This window comes from Paramormyrops kingsleyae, chromosome 8, assembly GCF_048594095.1.
Source record: "Paramormyrops kingsleyae isolate MSU_618 chromosome 8, PKINGS_0.4, whole genome shotgun sequence".
Classification (NCBI taxonomy): Eukaryota; Metazoa; Chordata; class Actinopteri; order Osteoglossiformes; family Mormyridae; genus Paramormyrops; species Paramormyrops kingsleyae.
Genome location: NC_132804.1, coordinates 6,367,584 through 6,386,658, shown reverse-complemented (window position 1 = coordinate 6,386,658; position 19,075 = coordinate 6,367,584). Strand labels below are relative to the sequence as shown.

At 45.6% G+C, this 19,075-nt stretch overlaps 1 protein-coding gene across 4 annotated transcripts in view; it reads right to left on the bottom strand.

Moving 5' to 3' along the window:
* Positions 1 to 19,075, bottom strand: part of LOC111853181 (synaptotagmin-2-like) — a 93,981-nt gene that overhangs the window by 4,972 nt on the left and 69,934 nt on the right. For 3 of the 4 annotated variants that reach the window (XM_023829842.2, XM_023829852.2, XM_023829832.2), the window contains 7 exons: positions 7,830 to 8,081; positions 6,831 to 6,991; positions 4,510 to 4,641; positions 3,604 to 3,771; positions 1,693 to 1,860; positions 1,071 to 1,188; positions 459 to 592 (listed from right to left, as the gene is read on the bottom strand). In XM_023829842.2, the coding sequence (XP_023685610.1) occupies positions 459 to 592; positions 1,071 to 1,188; positions 1,693 to 1,860; positions 3,604 to 3,771; positions 4,510 to 4,641; positions 6,831 to 6,991; positions 7,830 to 8,028 (1,080 nt within the window). In that variant the 5' untranslated portion in view covers positions 8,029 to 8,081. The remainder of the gene's footprint in view (positions 1 to 458; positions 593 to 1,070; positions 1,189 to 1,692; positions 1,861 to 3,603; positions 3,772 to 4,509; positions 4,642 to 6,830; positions 6,992 to 7,829; positions 8,082 to 19,075) is intronic. The other variant, XM_023829863.2, reaches the window with a different exon arrangement.

Below are 19,075 nucleotides of genomic sequence, written 5' to 3'. Positions count from 1 at the left end.
GCCTGTAACCTCCATCAAGCTGTAATTATGTCCTGACGCAGATGCGCATCCCAGCCCTCTGTGGGTGGATCATTTCCACATTAAAATACAATTAAGAGGATGGACAGGGCACAAGCCCGGCTCGCAGAATGATATGACCACCCTGGTAGGATTCTACACCCAGATACCACAGAATTGTGGGTGCAAAATTCAAAATAAACACAACCGAACACCACCTTCAATTACCTATTTTAAAGATTCACTACACTACAGAAACAACAAGATTATATGTGACATGTACATAAAGAAAGTTCTTCTGTGCATCTCTTTTAAAATTTGTATTTAAGTACAGCTAAATCTGCTTATTCTCTTTTGATACCCATTTTACAGACTGACTGTACGACAGTGATGGTGAATCTTAAGCCAGGTATATACTGTCCATGTTAGAACCACACCGCGACCTCGGGTCAGCACTGTACCTGCATCTGCTCCAGTGGGATCTCGAAGCTGAAGGACTCATTATAATATGGATTGAGCGTATTCTTCTTCACCGTGGTCTTCTTCTTCTTAAGACGCTTACCATTCTGAAGGAGGTGGATTTTCACGTAGGGATCTGCCACGGGATTGTGAACACAAAGTACAGTTATACATAATGGAGATGTGGAAAAACAGCTTTTACTCACTGAATCTTCAAGTTGGATGGATGGATGGATGGATGGCTTTTTATGTTTTCTCGCAGAAATTGATCAGAGTTATGTGAAACTGACTTTCATTTCCATTAGCACTTATCCAGTATAATCAATATAAATTAGCGTAATATAATTTTTTGCCAAGATATCTATCTTGCACAGAGCCTGTTACACTGAGATGCCACTAGGTGGCAGCCTTGACAAGCCTGTGGAGAACAGCATGACAGATGTTACATATCCATTAAGCAACTCCTTCTGTGCACCTCTTTTAAAAATTGTATTACAACCCAGCTACAAATCTGCTAACACTCTTTTGCAAACTTCACTCATTGCCATATGGTCATGCACTGGGGAACATTTGCATGAGAGGTACTGTAGAGCAGGACTGAACTGGGCCCCAACCTGAAAGTCCACCCACATCCATTTTCTTCAAATTTTTGGCCTCCAGAATGCAGATAGTAAGCTTGCCAGCAGTGGGAACGTAGCGCAGAGAAATGCAGATGTCGCCTAACTTCTCAGGCTGTGTAGGACAAGATGGGGGAAAATATGACAAACATCATTATAGCAGGACTCACATAGGTGTCACACATTTATAGTTACATTTGAGGGAAATCCCAATTGACTTATCTTTTGTTGTAATTAATGGGCCCCAATAATGAAAAATATCTTACATTAACTTCCTGCCTGCTGTTATATTTCATAATTCAGGGTTCAGCAGTAAGGGTCACGTTTCTCCATTCAAATCACACCCATTTCTGCAGGCCATCATTTAAAAATCACAGAATTGTAAAACTGCATAATTTATTTCTGTTTACATATTTTAAATATTTTAATCATTTGATGGATGAAATTTGCAGTACTAACTAGCTGAGAATGTTAAATGTATTTTTCAGGTTAGAAATGATGCGTATTGACGACTTGATGTCCTACATACTTTGGCTTTCATTTCCGAGAACTAAAACCCGCGATTAGTATACGGGACTCCTTGTGGCCAGTGAGAAGCGGGTGTGTGTGGGGTCCGCACCTCCTCCTTCTCCACGCTCTCCAGATCCCGCCACTCCTCGATGGGCTGACCCAGGTCAATCGTGTTCATGGGCAGTTTCACCTCCCCGATGATGTCATGCTTGGAGAAGCGGTCGAAGTCGTAGACTGACATCACCAGTGTCTTTCCCCCCAGCTCCTGGTAGGGGATCTGCAGAGGGGGGCGCGGGCGGCATGTAAAGTGAGGAGAGGTTAAAAAACGACAAGAGCTGCTGTATCTGACTGCACTGCTCATTTAATTATTAATCAAATGCGACTCTCGGTGTTTGACAGCTTTACATCCTTAGAGAAGGAGAGGATGGCATTGCAGAGGGAGAAACAAGTCTCATGGCAAGACTAATTAATAAAGGCTTGAATTCAATTTAAAAGGCAAAAAAAATTCCATTATTATGTCAATAGTGGTATTTCAGAGGCAAAGGAGCCACATTGTACATTTTAACTTCCTACGTTTCTTGTTGCAATAAAACAGGCAGGATACCATGCAGCCGCTGCCAGCACATGATTGATGTCGCATATTATCCTGCAGAATATTAATGCCTTTTCACTGTGCTCTTTGTTAATGGCGACACTTGCCAGTGTAATTGGAAAACACTGTTTTTCACCGTCTGAGAAACATGAGGAATTAACTATTTGCGAGTCGTGCTTTCATACGCTTTATTTTGTCCGGCCACATTAGTGAATTGTCTGGACTCTTTTGTCATCTTTCCTCCCCAGATGGAAGTCACATGTTTCAGTGACATTTGTGCCTCACTGAAATGCATATTGGTATGTAGCGTAACTTTGACATCAGCGATATTAATGACGATTTCAGACTGAAAATGCCTTAATCTGGCAGTTTCTCAAACCTTGTCCATTACCACATGAAGAACATCAACCTTAGATGAAGAGAGAGAGATCAGGCGTTGTCTTTTGGATACTGTAAATATGTGTTGACATATAAGTATATTAAAGTATGTTCTGTAAACATCTGAATACTCAATCCATCCATTGATCCATAGCATATGCAGTGATCGACTGATTGGTTGAGCTGACTAGGATTCCAGCCCGATACAGATCACTCACACACTAAGGTAAAATTAGTTTATTTTGACTGGACAGTAAATCCATACAAGAGGAGCAAGGCCATGCAGATGCCTTGTAGCCAGGGCAGGAGCGACACCTGAACCCAAAAGCCTGCTAGAGAGAGGCAAGCTGATAAAAATCACATCCCAAACACAGCTGCATAGAGAAAAGGACATTAAAACTGAAATCAAAGCACAGCCAGAATCAAGTATTAAATCAAATCTTGTCATGTCTCCAGTTTTTGGAAGTCCTGCACTTCCCCAGACCCGTGCTCCTCAAAAATAAGCCATCTAAGATTGAGGATCTGACACGTATGCAGGCATTTTTTCCCCAGAATTCCCTTTACTTCACCATATCCCCTTTATCAATAAATGGTAGCCCAGGAGAGGGCCTGGTGCAGAGCCCCGGCCCACTCGATCTCCCTGACAGATCACTGAATCAGCACGGGGGGGGGGGGGAGGGGGAGGGGCACCATTTGTCACCCAGCTTCGCCCGCTGAGTCGGCCCCTAACGGTTCCGCTTGGGTTCTTTGGCACGATTTGCTTTTCTAATGCCAGCACCAGAAGCAGCTCGCTAAGCAGTTCTCATAAGCAGCCTGTCTGAGTCTCAGTGTGACAGCATGCAGCAGTCGTTGCTCGTTCTATAAGCTTGTAAGTGCAGCCTTTGAACTGGTGTATTGGAATTCTGATGAAGAAAAGCACAACTCAATAATGCAACATTAATCACTTAATAAGACGCATATTTACTTTAGCAAGCTTCAGGAGCACTGGCTTTTAGAGCTGAACGCAATACCTTTGCACACGTACCCATATATTCAACTTGATGCGCTCACCTTGAAAACAAAGGTCTCGTTGAAGACTGGATTTAGTGTCTTCTTGTGCACCTTGGTGTCAAACTTCTTCTTTTTGTCAGGTAAGAAGAAGACTTTGACGTAGGGGTCAGATGTGCCTCCTGTGTCCATGGATATGAGGTCTGCACACTGCAGGATGCCGACGCTCAGCTGGAGGAAAAAAAACAGCACCCGTAGGTCATTTAGTCTGCCCCACCACCAGGGGGCGCTCTCACAAAGAGTGTCCGAATTCATTATCCATCTAACCATTATCTGTGTAGGGTTGCAGGACTCTGGGGCCTGTCTCAGAAGTTATGGGTGCATGGCTGATTAAATTATGGTCCTGCAGAATGGGTTTGGGATGTGTTTAGAGTTGGCAGAGCAAAATCTCTGGCACTTGGAACCTCTGCACTGTCATGCAGTTCCCAGGACAGTTTGAAGAGGCTTTTAATTTAAGACAAGCAGATGAGGCTTTAATTAATTGTTGTTTTGGGTGATTGTAAGATACCAAGGACTTGAAATAAAATTCTCAGCTAGGACATTTGAGACAATGGATTTACAAGATCAATTCTGAAACTTAAAGATGTATAAAACTAAAGTGTTCTAGTTTAAAATGATCACATTTAAGTTCTAGATGAAGCAGTAGGTGAAATAATGGTTCAGCACAACAACTTTAAATCAAATGGCTTTTACTAACAGCCCCAGAATGCACCCAGCCGTAAAACACGTAATAGTTTCTAAAATATCCAGCTGCATCGACAAGTAAAATGTGGATGAAAATGTCAACGAAACAATTAAATGTGAATCATATCCCCTTTAATATATCAGCCAATGCTGATACTGTGCCATGTAGTAATTTCATTGAAAACCTGCCGTCCCATTCTCAGACGCGCCATCGGTCTTGCCAACCTTGTTGTCCTGGAAGTCAAAGTCGATGGAGTACTGCAGCTTGCCCAGTTTCTCCTCCTCCTTCACCTCCGGCTCCTTCTCCTCCTCGGTGAGCCCAGTCTCTGCGTCGTCATCGTCGTCGTCCTGAAGTTTCTGCAGTGGGACGCGAAAGGGGAAGCATCGAGGTCAATGGTCAGCTTCGACAAAAAAATGTGCTGGGGGGCTGCATCCGTGTGACTTTGGAGGCTAGATCTGGCCACCTGCCCCCCCCCCATTAGAGCCAAGCACGCATATAATCTCATATGACAAGGGGTACAGTCACCCAAAAAGAATGATTTAAACTTGACTTGATTTACAGGTTCCTTAGGTGGCAGAATTTTTGTGAAAATTATAATAATAATAATAATAATAATAATAATAATAATAATAATACCATCATTAAGCATATTGGGGAATCTGTTCCATATTGAGTGTTGGAAAATGAATGGAATAAAAACAAATACTTAGTATATTAAATGGTTGTATACTTTCTATAGTTCATGTATGTATCCATAAATCCATAAATGTATAAATCCCCATGGAATCTTTCTTGGGGTTAGGGTGATGGGAACAATACATGGGCAGCCTGGATAGGATGCCAGTCTACCGCAGGGCTATAGGAATATTTCCATTTTAATGTTTATTTTTAAAGGCATTTTATACATTTTATAGTGTACAGTACAGTGTGTTATGATGAGGTCAGGCCTTTAGATTGCATCCAATTTTAACATTGTTTGTATTCTTGTTATTAGATTCCAATGATTTTCCTTTTGATATGTCACCTTGGAAATCACTGTCAAGGTCAAGTTTGAATCATCCATCCACAGCTGCTTAAAGAGCCCGTCGAGTTGTTAGCAAACACCAATGTGCATTGATATTGTACGGTGAAGCCATTTATAACTCAACATGCAACAAAACTCAAGGCCAGGACAGCAAATTTTTACCGGTGAGAAAGGGCATTAAACTTGACTTAACTTTTGATGCAGAATAAAAGTTTGAGTGTAATACAATACCAGGCATAGTTTATGAAAGAAGCACAATGGCTTGTGCTGTACACTAACATCAAAATATAAAATGGTTGTTTAGGTTTTCATTTTCATTCGCAAATAAACAACTTTTTTTAATGCATGCAAACTATGTGTTAAAATCTAGCAGACCACTGGATTCAGAGTTTGGATTCAAATTTCATTTGAGTTTCACTCTTGGCTTCACACTAAAATTTGATTAGTATGGAAAAATACAAGCATTTTCTGGAAAACAAAGAATAATGTCACCTTTCATGCTCCCAAACAAAGCAGCGACTAGGCTTAAGAAAACAGCCACTTCATCCATTGCCCACCGCCTTGCCCACTACCCTCCACCCCCACCGTTCCATACAGCGTAATCGTTATTGCAGGCAGCCACAGGGTGGCGCTGTGAGCCTTCAACCTACCGTAGCGCAGAGAGGTCCACGACAGTCAAGTTTAAATGGTGCACACACAAGACACAATGCAGGAGGAAAAAGGAGAGCAAAAGAAAAGAAGGGAGAGATTGAAGTCACAGACACAAAACGAGTACAACACAATGTGACCCAGGCTTAAAAATGACACAAACATAGTATATTTATCCCTGAAAGTCATTCACTCCTTACATTGTCAAGTGTGTGAGCCATATATGAGCTGCTATTAATTATGCCAGACTGCAAGCAGCACTCTTTCCCAAGACTACCCTCTTTGCACTCAACTACTAAATGACTTACCCACATTTTCCTGAGGGAGATCTTTATATTGTCCAATCAGCCAAACATCTCCACTGTCGCTTAGCATGACGATTGTCTCGCTAAAGCAGACAGACCTTAGCGGAACTGGGAAAATACTCCCAGTACACTAACGTGCAAAGTGCGGCATGTCGTCCGGCTGGACAAAAAAATACATACAGCCATACGGCTGTCACATTTACCCATAAATGCAGAAGGTAACAGAGGTTATCCTGAGAAACAGAAATTAAATGTGCTCTACTGGAAGTCATCTAATCAGAGAGGGAGAAACATTTACCAGAGCCCTCACTGAGGTGGATGGGTTTTGATGTTCAATGAGAATGACCACACCCACATTCTGACTGCGAATGTGAATTTGTGGTCATATTGTTATAATAATTTATTGATGCTATGGTAATATGCAGATCCTTTACTGGATTTTTAAATCCGGTTTCATCAGGTGCTACTTGTGTACACAGATCGGAAAGGGATCAGACGTGTGGAGAGTTGAGGAGGTGACGGGTGCTGTGGGTGGTCCTCCTCCCACGATCTGACATGGACGCCCTACCTCATCGTCTTTGCCGATGTTCTTCATGTTGAAGCCGCCTTTGTCCTTCTTGCCCTTCTTCTTCTTCTTCTTGCAGCAGCACTTTTTGATGATGCAGAGGCAGCAGGTGAGCACCAGGAGGCAGGCGACCACGGCGATGGCAATGAGGGCCCAGGGTGGCACTGGCACACAGGGGCCGGAGTGTTTAATCCCAGGCGCAAACCCCCCCCCCAACACCCCGCAGCCACACGGCTTCAGCTGACATATTCAGATAAATCTACACGTATGGCGTTCAGTTGTGATATTGATTTTTCTAATTGAAAACCAGGATAAGGATAGCAGCATCTCACACACACACACACACGCACATGTAGGGTAAACATATCCTTATGGGGACCGCTCATTCACACACGCACACACACACACACACAAAATACCAACTGAACAATACCACACATTTTCAGTTAAAAGATCCTACCCAAGGCAATTATGAAACAATTGCATACAATTTAGGCAAAAGATGCAATGGCACAGTGCTAAAAAATACACACAATATATTAATTGCATTAATTCCTCGGTAATACAGTTAAAAAACTATATCAGTTGTACTCATTAAGCCTTCTGTCAAGTGTCACGGGTAAGTCTTACTAAGTAGCTTGGAATCTTATCAAGGGGTGAATCTCAATATGCGTACTTGACCATACTTGTGTTCTCCTGTACCCGTTTTACGTCATCTTCCACTGTCAAATACCAATGACAAATCCTAAGACCACAAGTTCTGGAGGACAGTAGAAATCTCCAGATGTTGTTCTTGCTCCACCCCAAATATGAAGGGTACATCAGTTGCATCTTCACCAGACGGGACTAATCCCAAGATTCATTGCACCCCAAGTTCATTCCTGGAAGGCAAGTTAGCAAGACGGGTCTTGCCAAGAGCCACAAGTACAGTCTTTGCGTTCTTGGTATTGAGATTCACCCAAGGACACGACCTCTGCCCTCCGACCTGGAAGGGAAACTCACGTGGGATTTTATTAATCTCATTCAGGAACTTGCTCTTAATCTCCTCAAAGGCATCGTTTTTGTTTGGGTGGCCCCCGGTCTCGGTCGAATTATCGGCCACCGTGGACGCCACTGGGGGGGGCGGGGTGGCCGTGGTCACGGCACCCGTGGGTTCTGTGCCCACCATGGGCGCCGATTTGGACTTGAAGGGCCACTTCATCCCGGGCGGCTAGAGAGCGCGCAGTGGCGGGAGCACAGGAACGTACCAAACAACTGAAACGAAAGGGGGGGCAAACAAACATGTTCAGCTGACTGGCTAGTGTATGTACCATATACCTGAAGTCTGCACTTTGACCTTTAACACAGTGTTACACCTAGGAATAAAGAAGCGTTACATAAGGAGAGGAATCAAGCTCAAAATATTACATAAGGCATTCATTATTTATAGTAATGCATTATAAAATAATGAGAAGAGGTGACCTTTATATAAGGATTTAGGATATATGGGTATTCTCAGTTTCATTAAAGTAAGACTGAGGTGGCCAGTGGTAGGCAGAGAAGTGCTAGCCTGTGTGTGACGCGAGAGGCTGTGGTGCAGTGATGCGGACTGTGAGCAGGCTCAGGGTGAGCTATAAGGCTACGCTCCTGCTCCACTTTAACATCTACGCTCGCAATGCAGCCGCAAATAAAGATAAAAGAAGGACGGAGTTTATTGGCGCTGATATGCCGGATTTGACCACAAATAGGGTATAGATCTCTTATCCTTTATCATTCGCGTCAAGGAAATGAATCATCCCAAAGGATGCTCTCATCCACCCCCCCCCCGCGCGCTTTCTCAGCCGCGTGCTCCCACATGAACTCCAGGGGGCGCACTGTGTCCCATTTCTTTATTTGGAAAGTGCATGACACAGAGAGGGAGCATGGTAACACAACTTTAATGAGCTTCTGCTGGGTACCAGAAGAGTCTGGGCATCAAACTCTCCGTAGTATTAGTAAAGGTCTGATCAGTCAGCAATTTAAAAATAGCAAGAACAGCTCAGCTAAGGTTATTTCTATGTTATCCGCTATACTGTATACAGCGCTCACAGTAAGTCTTGGGACGCTTGATTAATTCTGTAATAATGTTTCAAATTTATTGGTTTTATAACAGAAGTCTAATGATAAGCAATGTTTTTCGTATCTGCACATTTTCTTTTTATTAAGTGTCATAATTTTTGTGACTGACTCCTTCAGTTCTGTTTTTGCCATTTTGATGTTAAATGCAGTTGTAGTCACTGGCTGACAAGGGGACACTAAACACAGATGTCTGGCGTTTTATGTTATTGCAAAAGTGTCACTAATTAAAAAGCCCCCAATGATGCTTGTCGATTAATTTCTTAACTCAGAACAGCTCTTATAAAACCATAATTTGGGTTTTGATTTATTGGTACTTGAAATTAACATTTCACTTCTGGTTGTTTGTAATGTGACACATTTTTCTGTAAAGAAATTATTAATGGTTTCTCTTAGAGAAACCATAAAATTGCGATATATGTACCGATATAAGCAAGCATCCCAAGACATTCTATAAGAACTGTATACATATTTATTTCAGTGCTTTTATGTAAAAGCAAATGAAAAATGGATACACTGATTCACTTATGATCTCTAAATTACTTTTGGTGTGAGTGCGTTCCCTGCGATGGCCTGGCATCCCACCCAGGGTGTCCCTGCCCTGTGCCCTGCGATGGACTGGCATCCCACCCAGGGTGTCCCCTGCCCTGTGCCCTGCGATGGACTGGCATCCCATCCAGGGTGTCCCTGCCCTGTGCCCTGCGATGGACTGGCATCCCGTCCAGGGTGTCCCCTGCCTTGTGCCCTGCGATGGACTGGCATCCCATCCAGGGTGTCCCCTGCCCTGTGTCCTGCGATGGACTGGCATCCCACCCAGGGTGTCCCTGCCCTGTGCCCTGCGATGGACTGGCATCCCATCCAGGGTGTCCCTGCCCTGTGCCCTGCGATGCACTGGCATCCCGTCCAGGGTGTCCCTGCCTTGTGCCCTGCGATGGACTGGCATCCCGTCCAGGGTGTCCCCTGCCCTGTGCCCTGCGATGGACTGGCATCCCATCCAGGGTGTCCCCTGCCCTGTGCCCTGTGATGGACTGGCATCCCGTCCAGGGTGTCCCCTGCCCTGTGCCCTGCGATGGCCTGGCATCCCACCCAGGGTGTCCCTGCCCTGTGCCCTGTGATGGACTGGCATCCCACCCAGGGTGTCCCTGCCCTGTGCCCTGCGATGGACTGGCATCCCGTCCAGGGTGTCCCTGCCTTGTGCCCTGCGATGGACTGGCATCCCGTCCAGGGTGTCCCTGCCCTGTGCCCTGCGATGGACTGGCATCCCATCCAGGGTGTCCCCTGCCCTGTGCCCTGCGATGGACTGGCATCCCGTCCAGGGTGTCCCCTGCCCTGTGCCCTGCGATGGACTGGCATCCCACCCAGGGTGTCCCCTGCCCTGTGCCCTGCGATGGACTGGCATCCCACCCAGGGTGTCCCCCAGCCCTGTGCCCTGCGATGGACTGGCATCCCATCCAGGGTGTCCCCTGCCCTGTGACCTGCATGTGAAATTTTTATTTCACTGCCCCTCATGCTGTATTTCTTACTATTTAAAACTTCTTTTAATATTGTTTTCCTGTGTACAACGTTAAAAGCATTAGCGTGTTACAACAAAAAGCATGCTAATGTCTCCTAATATAAATTAAATAAATCGGAAGTGATTCATGCCATCCATCCATCCATCCACCCATCCATTCATCCTTCTTCCAACTGCCTATCCTGGTCAGGGTCACTGGGTTGTTCAAGTAATGACTAGCCTCATAAAAACACACACACCAGATTTAAAAGTTTTTACTATAACAAATAATAAAACCCTCACCGAAATATCATGTGAGATATTTATGGACCATTCCATAAGATGGACAAATATCTGAGTGACATGAAAGTGCACAGCTCAGTGTCTCACTTTAGCTTTTGAGGAGTCGCTGATGAAGGACATCTGCACATATGAGGCTCCATATAACTCTAGGGGAAAACTGTTAGGACATGTGCCTGATAACAATCATTTTCTGTGTCTAGGTATGAGTGCTTTCCTTTTTGTAAATATTATATAGCGACAAAATAAAATTAGCTCAAGAAGAGGAGCATGAATAAAGAATAGGGCAAGGCAATAGGGACAAAATGGAGGAGAAAATTTCAGATTAGCATTTTTTATTCAGTTTCATTTATTTGTGTACCTTGATCATGCATTTTGTACCTTGATTGTGCATTTTGTACCTTGATTATGCCTGTATAATGTTTCATGCAGGTGTGCATCATAGGGCACCAGATTGTTTTGCACAGACCGTTTTAGCCCGGAATTGCATTATTAGTTATGCATCTGCAGATTATCAAATAATGAAAAAAATGCTGAATATTTGTTTGCTAATGGAGACATTAAAAATGCTACTGAAAACAGCTTTTTATCAAACCTGCTTATATAACTGTCCACTGCGTAGCTCAGAGGATCGTCCCTGCAGTTTAATGTTCCTTCTCCCTCATGCTCAGAGAAGTCAGGGTGCATTTTAGTCCAAGCAGGGCCAGCTGAGCATAATTAAGAGAAATTCCTTACTAAGTCTGATGGATGTAGATATGGCTTTGGCTGGAAATCAGCCAATCATCACAGTTGAGCACAGACTCTGCAGGCTGTACAAAAATGGGTGTGGGTGCGGTTCTCAGATATGGGTAAAGGCCGCAATAAAGGAAACAGCTCAATAAATGAGTAACAGAAACAAAGTAAACGGAATATCCTGTGATGGCAGCATGGTGGCGTGGTGGTTAGCGGTTAGCGCCCCCATCTCACACCTCGGGAGCCCAGGCTGTGATCCTCTGTCCCAGATCTGTGTGCATGGAGTTTGCATGTTCTCCCCATGCCGACATGGGGTTTCCTCCACTCCCCCCCCCCCCTACACAGTCCAAAAACATGCTGAGGTTAATGGGAAGGGTGTGTGTGTCCTGTGACAGACTGGCTCCCCATCCTGGGTTATTCCCTGCCCTGCGCCCATAGCTTCTGGGACAGGCTCTTGGTATTAGATAGATAGACAGATAGATAGATAGATAGATAGATAGATAGATAGATAGATAGATAGATAGATAGATAGATAGATAGATAGATAGATAGATAGATAGATAGATAGATAGATAGATAGATAGATAGATAGATAGATAGATAGATAGATAGATAGATAGATAGATGGATGGACATATTGACAGCTGGTTCCTCCATACAGCAGCTGCTTCTGAAGTAATTAAGCACTCAGCAGCCCTACATGCTTTCAAACTGGACAAGCCGTCCTTTGAAGAGGGTGACAGCTGGGGCACATTTGGCAGGAGCTTCAATAATGACAATAATGGCTGATGTGACACTGGCAAGGAAGGGAAAGACATCATGGGGAAATTGCAGGCGGACTGCCGCACACAACGCCGGATCAAGACGTCTGAGAAACAAGTCAGAGAAACACAGGCAGTTCCATTAGGAGTCCACTGGGAACTTATACCATTAATGATTAAGCTGCATGTTCTCTGTCATATAAGAGGCAAGAAAGGGCAGAATACTGAATCACTCTTAGGTATGTTATTCATGGTCTCCATCACATGACTAGGGGAGCCATTGACCAGTGTATATCGCATTTTAACAGCCGTCAAATAAGCAAACAATGTGCCTGACTTCAGGTCAAGGTGCAGATTGAGCTCCTGAAGGTTTTACCCGCAGCCTAAGAACAAGTGAAATATTCAGCAGTACATAAAGTACTCAAATGAAGACTGTTACTTTATTAATATGTTAAAGAACAAAAGTTTAACAAAACTGAACCCTAGCTCTTTCAGATGCTGATGCTCAGTGACAAATGAACTGAATTTGGCCGAGTGGAAAAGGAAAGATCAATTATCCTCTGATGCCGATTCGATATTGAGCAAAGAATGTCTGCAGGCCGGGCAGACCAAGGCCTCCTTCAGCTCCTCAAGTACATTATCTCCCCACCTGGTACATTTAAAAACATATTTCGAGTTACATTAGCTGTACGTTAACCTGAATGAGTGTTACACTAATTTGGGGGGGACTCACCCAGCCTTTCTGAAAGCTCCCCCAGCTGCTTACTCACTCGTCAGCTATTTATAGCTCTCTGGCTGTTCATTGTAGGTCCACAGGATTTTACTTAGAGCTTTTTTTGTAGTAGCTGTCATTGGAAAGCTGTCAAGAGTTAGATGACTGCAGAGGTTTGTGCAATTTCCCTCCCTCCTGCTCCTTTTTCCACTTGTTATATAATATCTCAGTTTTTTGAAGCTCAGAAGCCTAGACCCATGGGACGCTTTGCAGAACCAACTACCTGTACAAGTGAGCTGCTCTGCTCAGCCTTCGTTTACGTCCTGCCCTCTTCGTTATTTTGACACTTGATTTGGTTGCCACGTTTTTTTTGCTTATCTACCTTTTGCAGAACGCCTTTAATTAGAGGACAGCACAGTGCTGCAGTGGTCAGCATGGTCCCTTCGCTCTCGCAATGTTGTGGGTTTGAATCTCACCTACACGCTCTGCGTGTAATATTTCTATGTTCTTCCTGTATCACACTGGTTTCCTCCCACAGTCCAAAGACTAAGCAGTTAGTCTATCTGAGTCTCTAAAACTGTCCATAGGGTTATAACTACATGCATGCGTGTTTGTGGGTAGGCTGACGTCCCATCCAGGGTGTACCCCAGAATGGCCCTCACACTTCCCATTAGGGTTTGTGTTGGAAAAGAGAGACTGTCAGCTACTGATTTGAATCAAAGGGAGACAAAGGATTTAAGCAGCATATGAAAACCCCATTTTCACTTTCGCTCATAAGGCACTGCGGGAAATCCTCAAGAGGTGCGCGCTCATCTTCTCGTAAGGGGTGTGGCTTCTAGCTTCTAACTGGCCGCTAATACACTGCCCACGTAGGTCCATATTCGCCGCGCTCGCCACCAATCCCTGCCCGCCGCTATCATCGCCTCCGCGCTACACGTGGACACTCATTTACAGTGAGCGCGCCGCAGCTGTTTGCTGTCAGCTGCGTGGGTCACTGCGCCACTGCCCTTACATAACACTGTGTCGGGGTGTCACTACTGCGCCGAGTCTCGGCAGCACTGCGGAAGAGGACGTCTCAGGAAACAAGCTGACGACTCAGAGGACGTCTCAGGAAACAAGCTGACGACTCTGAGTCAAAGAAGCAAGCGTTATTGATGTGCTGTCCTGTCTACGCACAATAAATTATTTATTTATAGTTTTTACAGAGTGACTCAGTGCATAGCACTGCAACCACAGAGCTGTGTGCTTCACTGTTAACTTTGATACAAAGCTACATTATTTGACTACTCTCTCTCTCTCTCTGTATCTTACTTTTTTCTCTCTCAACCTCTCCTTCCCTTCCCTCATCTCTGCTGTCTGCTCCCCATCCACCTCTCTCTCATTCTCTCTCTCTCTCTCTCTCTCTCTGTATCCCTCCCTCTCATTCTGTCTTTCTAAGGGCATGCATTGCTTTATGGGATATATTTTCCACAACTGGCACTGGATCACTGCAACCCTAATTGGATAAAGGTATGGAAGATTTATTACCGACATAATGGTATTACTACCTCAAAACTACTTAGAAACAAGGGTAATCTCAAAAAACTTTTTAGAAACATGAAGCTGGCTTACTGTGTGGAATTTGTAAGCATAAATTTTGCATGCAAAGTTGGACTGCTTTGCAAATTAATTAATATTACAGTGATTTTCCCAGAGAAATAAAGAATTTAAATGCAAAAATATCTATCATAATGAGAGAAATGAACCTTCAAACCCACTTTGGAGCGGATCATCATGTGCTGTCTGTCACTGACAGTGTTAACCTGCATGTCTGTCATTAATTACTTCACTAGATCCCACTGGACTAAAGCAGGGAGGTTCTGGCAGCACGTGCTGATCCTGCCCACCACACTCTTCCAAAGTCTTGGTCTTCCCATCAAATCTTCTTCCCAATTCATGTTGACATACCCAAGCTTAAGATGTCGGACCTTCGGCAAGTTGGGCCATTAACTGCTAGAAGCACCGCAAGAGTCCAAGAATGTATAAAAAACTTTCTGACCCAAGGAACATAATGTTGGATGACCCAGCTTCAGAATCTGAAGAGCCACTCTGCTGATTTTTAACAAGAGACAATATGGGATCCTGCTGCTTCAGCTAATTGTATAACTTCAACCAACGGAGTTTCCTTATAAAGCAATAAGTCGCTAATTGAATGGACACCCGATTTATTTTTTATCAGATTACTGTGGATTTTACATTAACTGTACCCATTCAATTACTCTAAGAGAAGGGCTGAGAGGTTAAAATTTCAAGTTTTATGGCCACTGTAATTTACGTATTAAACTTAATTTCTAAAAATACATGGCAAAAGGTACAGTTGTGTTATCTCTTAAAAGCCTGCGGAGTATTTAAGTGTGTTTCTGCGCTGGGGTGACGTGGGGGGACAAGCTTGTACTCCCTGGCATAGGCGGCTGTCAGTGCTCTGACTCGCCCCCTGCCCTGTACTCCCTGGCATAGGCGGCTGTCAGTGCTCTGACTCGCCCCCTGCCCTGTACTCCCTGGCATACGCGGCTGTCAGTGCTCTGACTCGCCCCCTGCCCTGTACTCCCTGGCATAGGCGGCTGTCAGTGCTCTGACTCGCCCCCTGCCCTGTACTCCCTGGCATAGGCGGCTGTCAGTGCTCTGACTCGCCCCCTGCCCTGTACTCCCTGGCATAGGCGGCTGTCAGTGCTCTGACTCGCCCCCTGCCCTGTACTCCCTGGCATAGGCGGCTGTCAGTGCTCTGACTCGCCCCCTGCCCTGTACTCCCTGGCATAGGCGCCCGGCTCACTGTCAGCATGTCCTGGATAAGTGCTTATGGTAGATGGCTGGATTTCCATGAGCTTCTTAGTTTTTGCAGATATAACGGCAAAGTGCAAAGCAACAATAAACACCAAGAAAGGCACACCTTCGCAATGCAGGCTTCTTACAGCCGCGATACCATTCCAACTGCCTCCTGCTCGCTGACGCTGAGGCCTACATCGCCCTGCTGACGGCCGTACTCTCCCCCACTACAGGCAGAGGTAACTGAGTAAAGTGCCGCAGTCCTTATGTTTGATTTGGGCGCTGAGCCAAGGGATCCCCCCGCCCCCCACCGCCGCCTGCCAAGTCCATTTCCCTCCCAGACTGCAGCTTTTCACTGCGAGGCGGCTGACTGTGTACCAACGGCCAATCACGGAGCATCACATGGGCAGGCCAGCCAATCATCACACCTGCAATTAGGGGGGTGGAGACTGGGAGGGGGCGGGGCTTTCTTTCAGCACTGATTGCATCTTGCTCAGCAACCAAGAACGCCCCACACTAGTGTAGCTCGCCCTCCTTCACTAGGGGCCAGTTTACAATGACCGCTACACTGCACTCCTGTATATATTTAGGGAGGTCAGCGATGACCACACAGCACGACAGCAAAAAGGGTAGCCCCCCCCACACCAGAGGTTTCTGAGCCTGAGATTTCCTGACCATACCAGTTTAGATTAAAGTTCAATTAGAAACACTGCTTAAATAAAGTGGTTGATCGTAGTTTTGAAAATGGCACGCATGATTTCGGTTTCACACAGATGACTAAAGACGAAGGTAAATGCCATGGTGCCGTGGAGCAGTTTGTTTGGGTTCCCGTTTCCCGTTTAATCACAGCGTGTAATTAAGCCGTCGGGCGTCGGCAGTCCAGCCTCCTGCTGACTCACTGCGGCCTCAGATATCTGCTCCATCACTCTAGTGCTGATGAGAATAAAAGAAAATCGGCCAAACTATGGTCGACCATTTCCTTTTGATGGGTGTAAAACAGAAAGTTGCACTTTTCAACAAAACCTTTTTTGAACTGGATAAACGGCTGGAAGATGAATGGGTGGATAATATTATCCCCGCCATAAATAAAACCAAATCCAATTCACTGTTAGTGTGTGTATTCTTTGTATGCTGATCTCTCTTTCATATTTTGCTAAAGAAAACCTCAAAAAAAGTCTCTACCAACATATTGAATATTGAAGTCTAGTGTGTATAGAATTAAACAGAAGTTTAACTCCCTACCTCTGTGCTAATATCGATAACACAGCGTAAATATGGCTGCTACTCTCATCTGCCGCACATATTCCGTCCAGGTGGCTCTCACAGCCGAACTGAGCAGGTGCACGGAAACCTTAACGGCCGCCAAGCTTTTTCTGCCGGGCGATTCCACTCGTCCCGCATTTCTAAAGGGGGGGGGGGGGGGGGGGGGGTAAAATCAGCACGTTAACATAGTATTCTCGACGTACACCGAGTTCTGCATGTAACAAAACACTGGCACCTGAAGGCCTGTTCTGTTAATCGTCACATCAGCCAAAATGACTTATATTCCTGCTTGCCTCTGTGGGCTATTTAACCCGTTCTCGTCCCATAACGACCTCCCCCGTACTCCATGCCACGTGGTACAGCTCTCCATGCTACCTCGCATGGTGGTTGGATGCATGCAATACACTTCTGGTGCTAGTGATGGGCAGCAGGTGCAGGGTGATCCCTCACGGCCTTCCCTCCCAGTCTCGAATAACCGACGGCCCCATATCTTCCCGGCTGAGGAGGGATGCAGACCAGCGAGCTCCTCCTGTCTCTGCTCCATCTCAGGCTCCGCAGCCTCCACCTACACAACACTCTCCACCACCTTTCACCGGCCACCCTCAAGGCCCCCTGCAGCTTCGGGGGCACAGTGAAGGGGCAGCCTGAGCCTGCTTCTGTTTCCTGGGTCTCCCCACTCATAGTGCCGACAGCGATCTCCATTCATTCCGATTATCCACACTCACATTCACTGTGCTCCACACATGTTTAGAGCTGTTTATTTCCTGATAAAATTAATAGTACTAATGTCTTTTTCTCCTTTTCTGGTCTTATAACCAATCGATCTATGTCTGCTTTCCAAAATATTGTACTCCCGGGAGTTCAAATATCACTGCTAAATTGTTCTGCGAAGAACAATTTCATCATTTTATAGATTTATGGATGGATAGATATACTACCTTAAAGACTGAATATGCCACTGTAGCATTAGCTTAGCTTTAGCACGCATTTTCCTGGCATTACAGATATGATATCTTTGGTCTGTACAGCAGATCGCCGTGTGAGTCTCACTCCCGGCTCACACGCCGAGCACTCAAGCTGCGATTCATTCAGCTCGGTTTCGTTCGCTAAATGTGACCAGGACTTCCCCGCAGCATAAACTCACGGGCACCTCTCCAGGACTCTCCAGGTTTCTTGTTTGCCACAGCGGTCCAATCAGTGCCCTGATTGGCTAGAGGGCAACGCAAACAGCTCCTCTACCTGCTGGACAGGAGCGACGCGGCAGCGCACGTCAGAGGGGCCCTCATCAGGTTGACATCTGCTCCCTGCCACTTCACGGCGCGGCACCGTGCCAGCACAAAGTCTGATGACAAACTATCACCAGACCAGCGGAATCAAGAAGCACTATGCTGGACCAAGAAAGGCTTGATGATTCTGAAAGCCCTAAGCACTGAGTTGCAGTTGGTGTACTCCCACCTCTCGTGGGCCATAGTAAGAGAGAACCTAACCCCCGCCACCCCCTCCACCCACACACGTTTGGATAAAAAGACGGCAGAGAAAAGACCCCGCAGCTTGCATGCAACTCACCAAAGGATGCGGATTCTACAGCTACACATGGTCCACAGAGGATGGGGATAGACATGTTGACCAAAAGGGACCGTAGTGACAATCCTGAATGAAATTAATCAAAGAAATGAAGGATATTTTAAGAGCTAATTGGCAGCGACTGGTGCCTTTCGGTGTGCATATAACCTTGAGTGCGAGAGAGAATCTGTAGGTGAAGCAGGGCCCGTTCTGAACGGGACATGCCACGCCTCAGCCCGGCTGACGGACCCTGACTTTGCGTGGAAGTCGGTGGAGATTAAAGTGGAGCAGCTACACGGAGAACAGGCTGTTCCGCTCTGACTGCCCAGCTGGCCTTGAGGTGCAGGGTAAGTCAAGGAGCTGGGCACCAGTAAAAGCCTGGATGAAGGCAGGTGTCCAAGCCATAAGCAATTGAAAGCAATGAATTTAGAGAACATTTTATTGTGCACAAATATAAAAAAAACACCCATATTTGGACAAAATAGCACAGTAAAAACAGCTTGTGCACCATCGCATGACGAACCTCCGC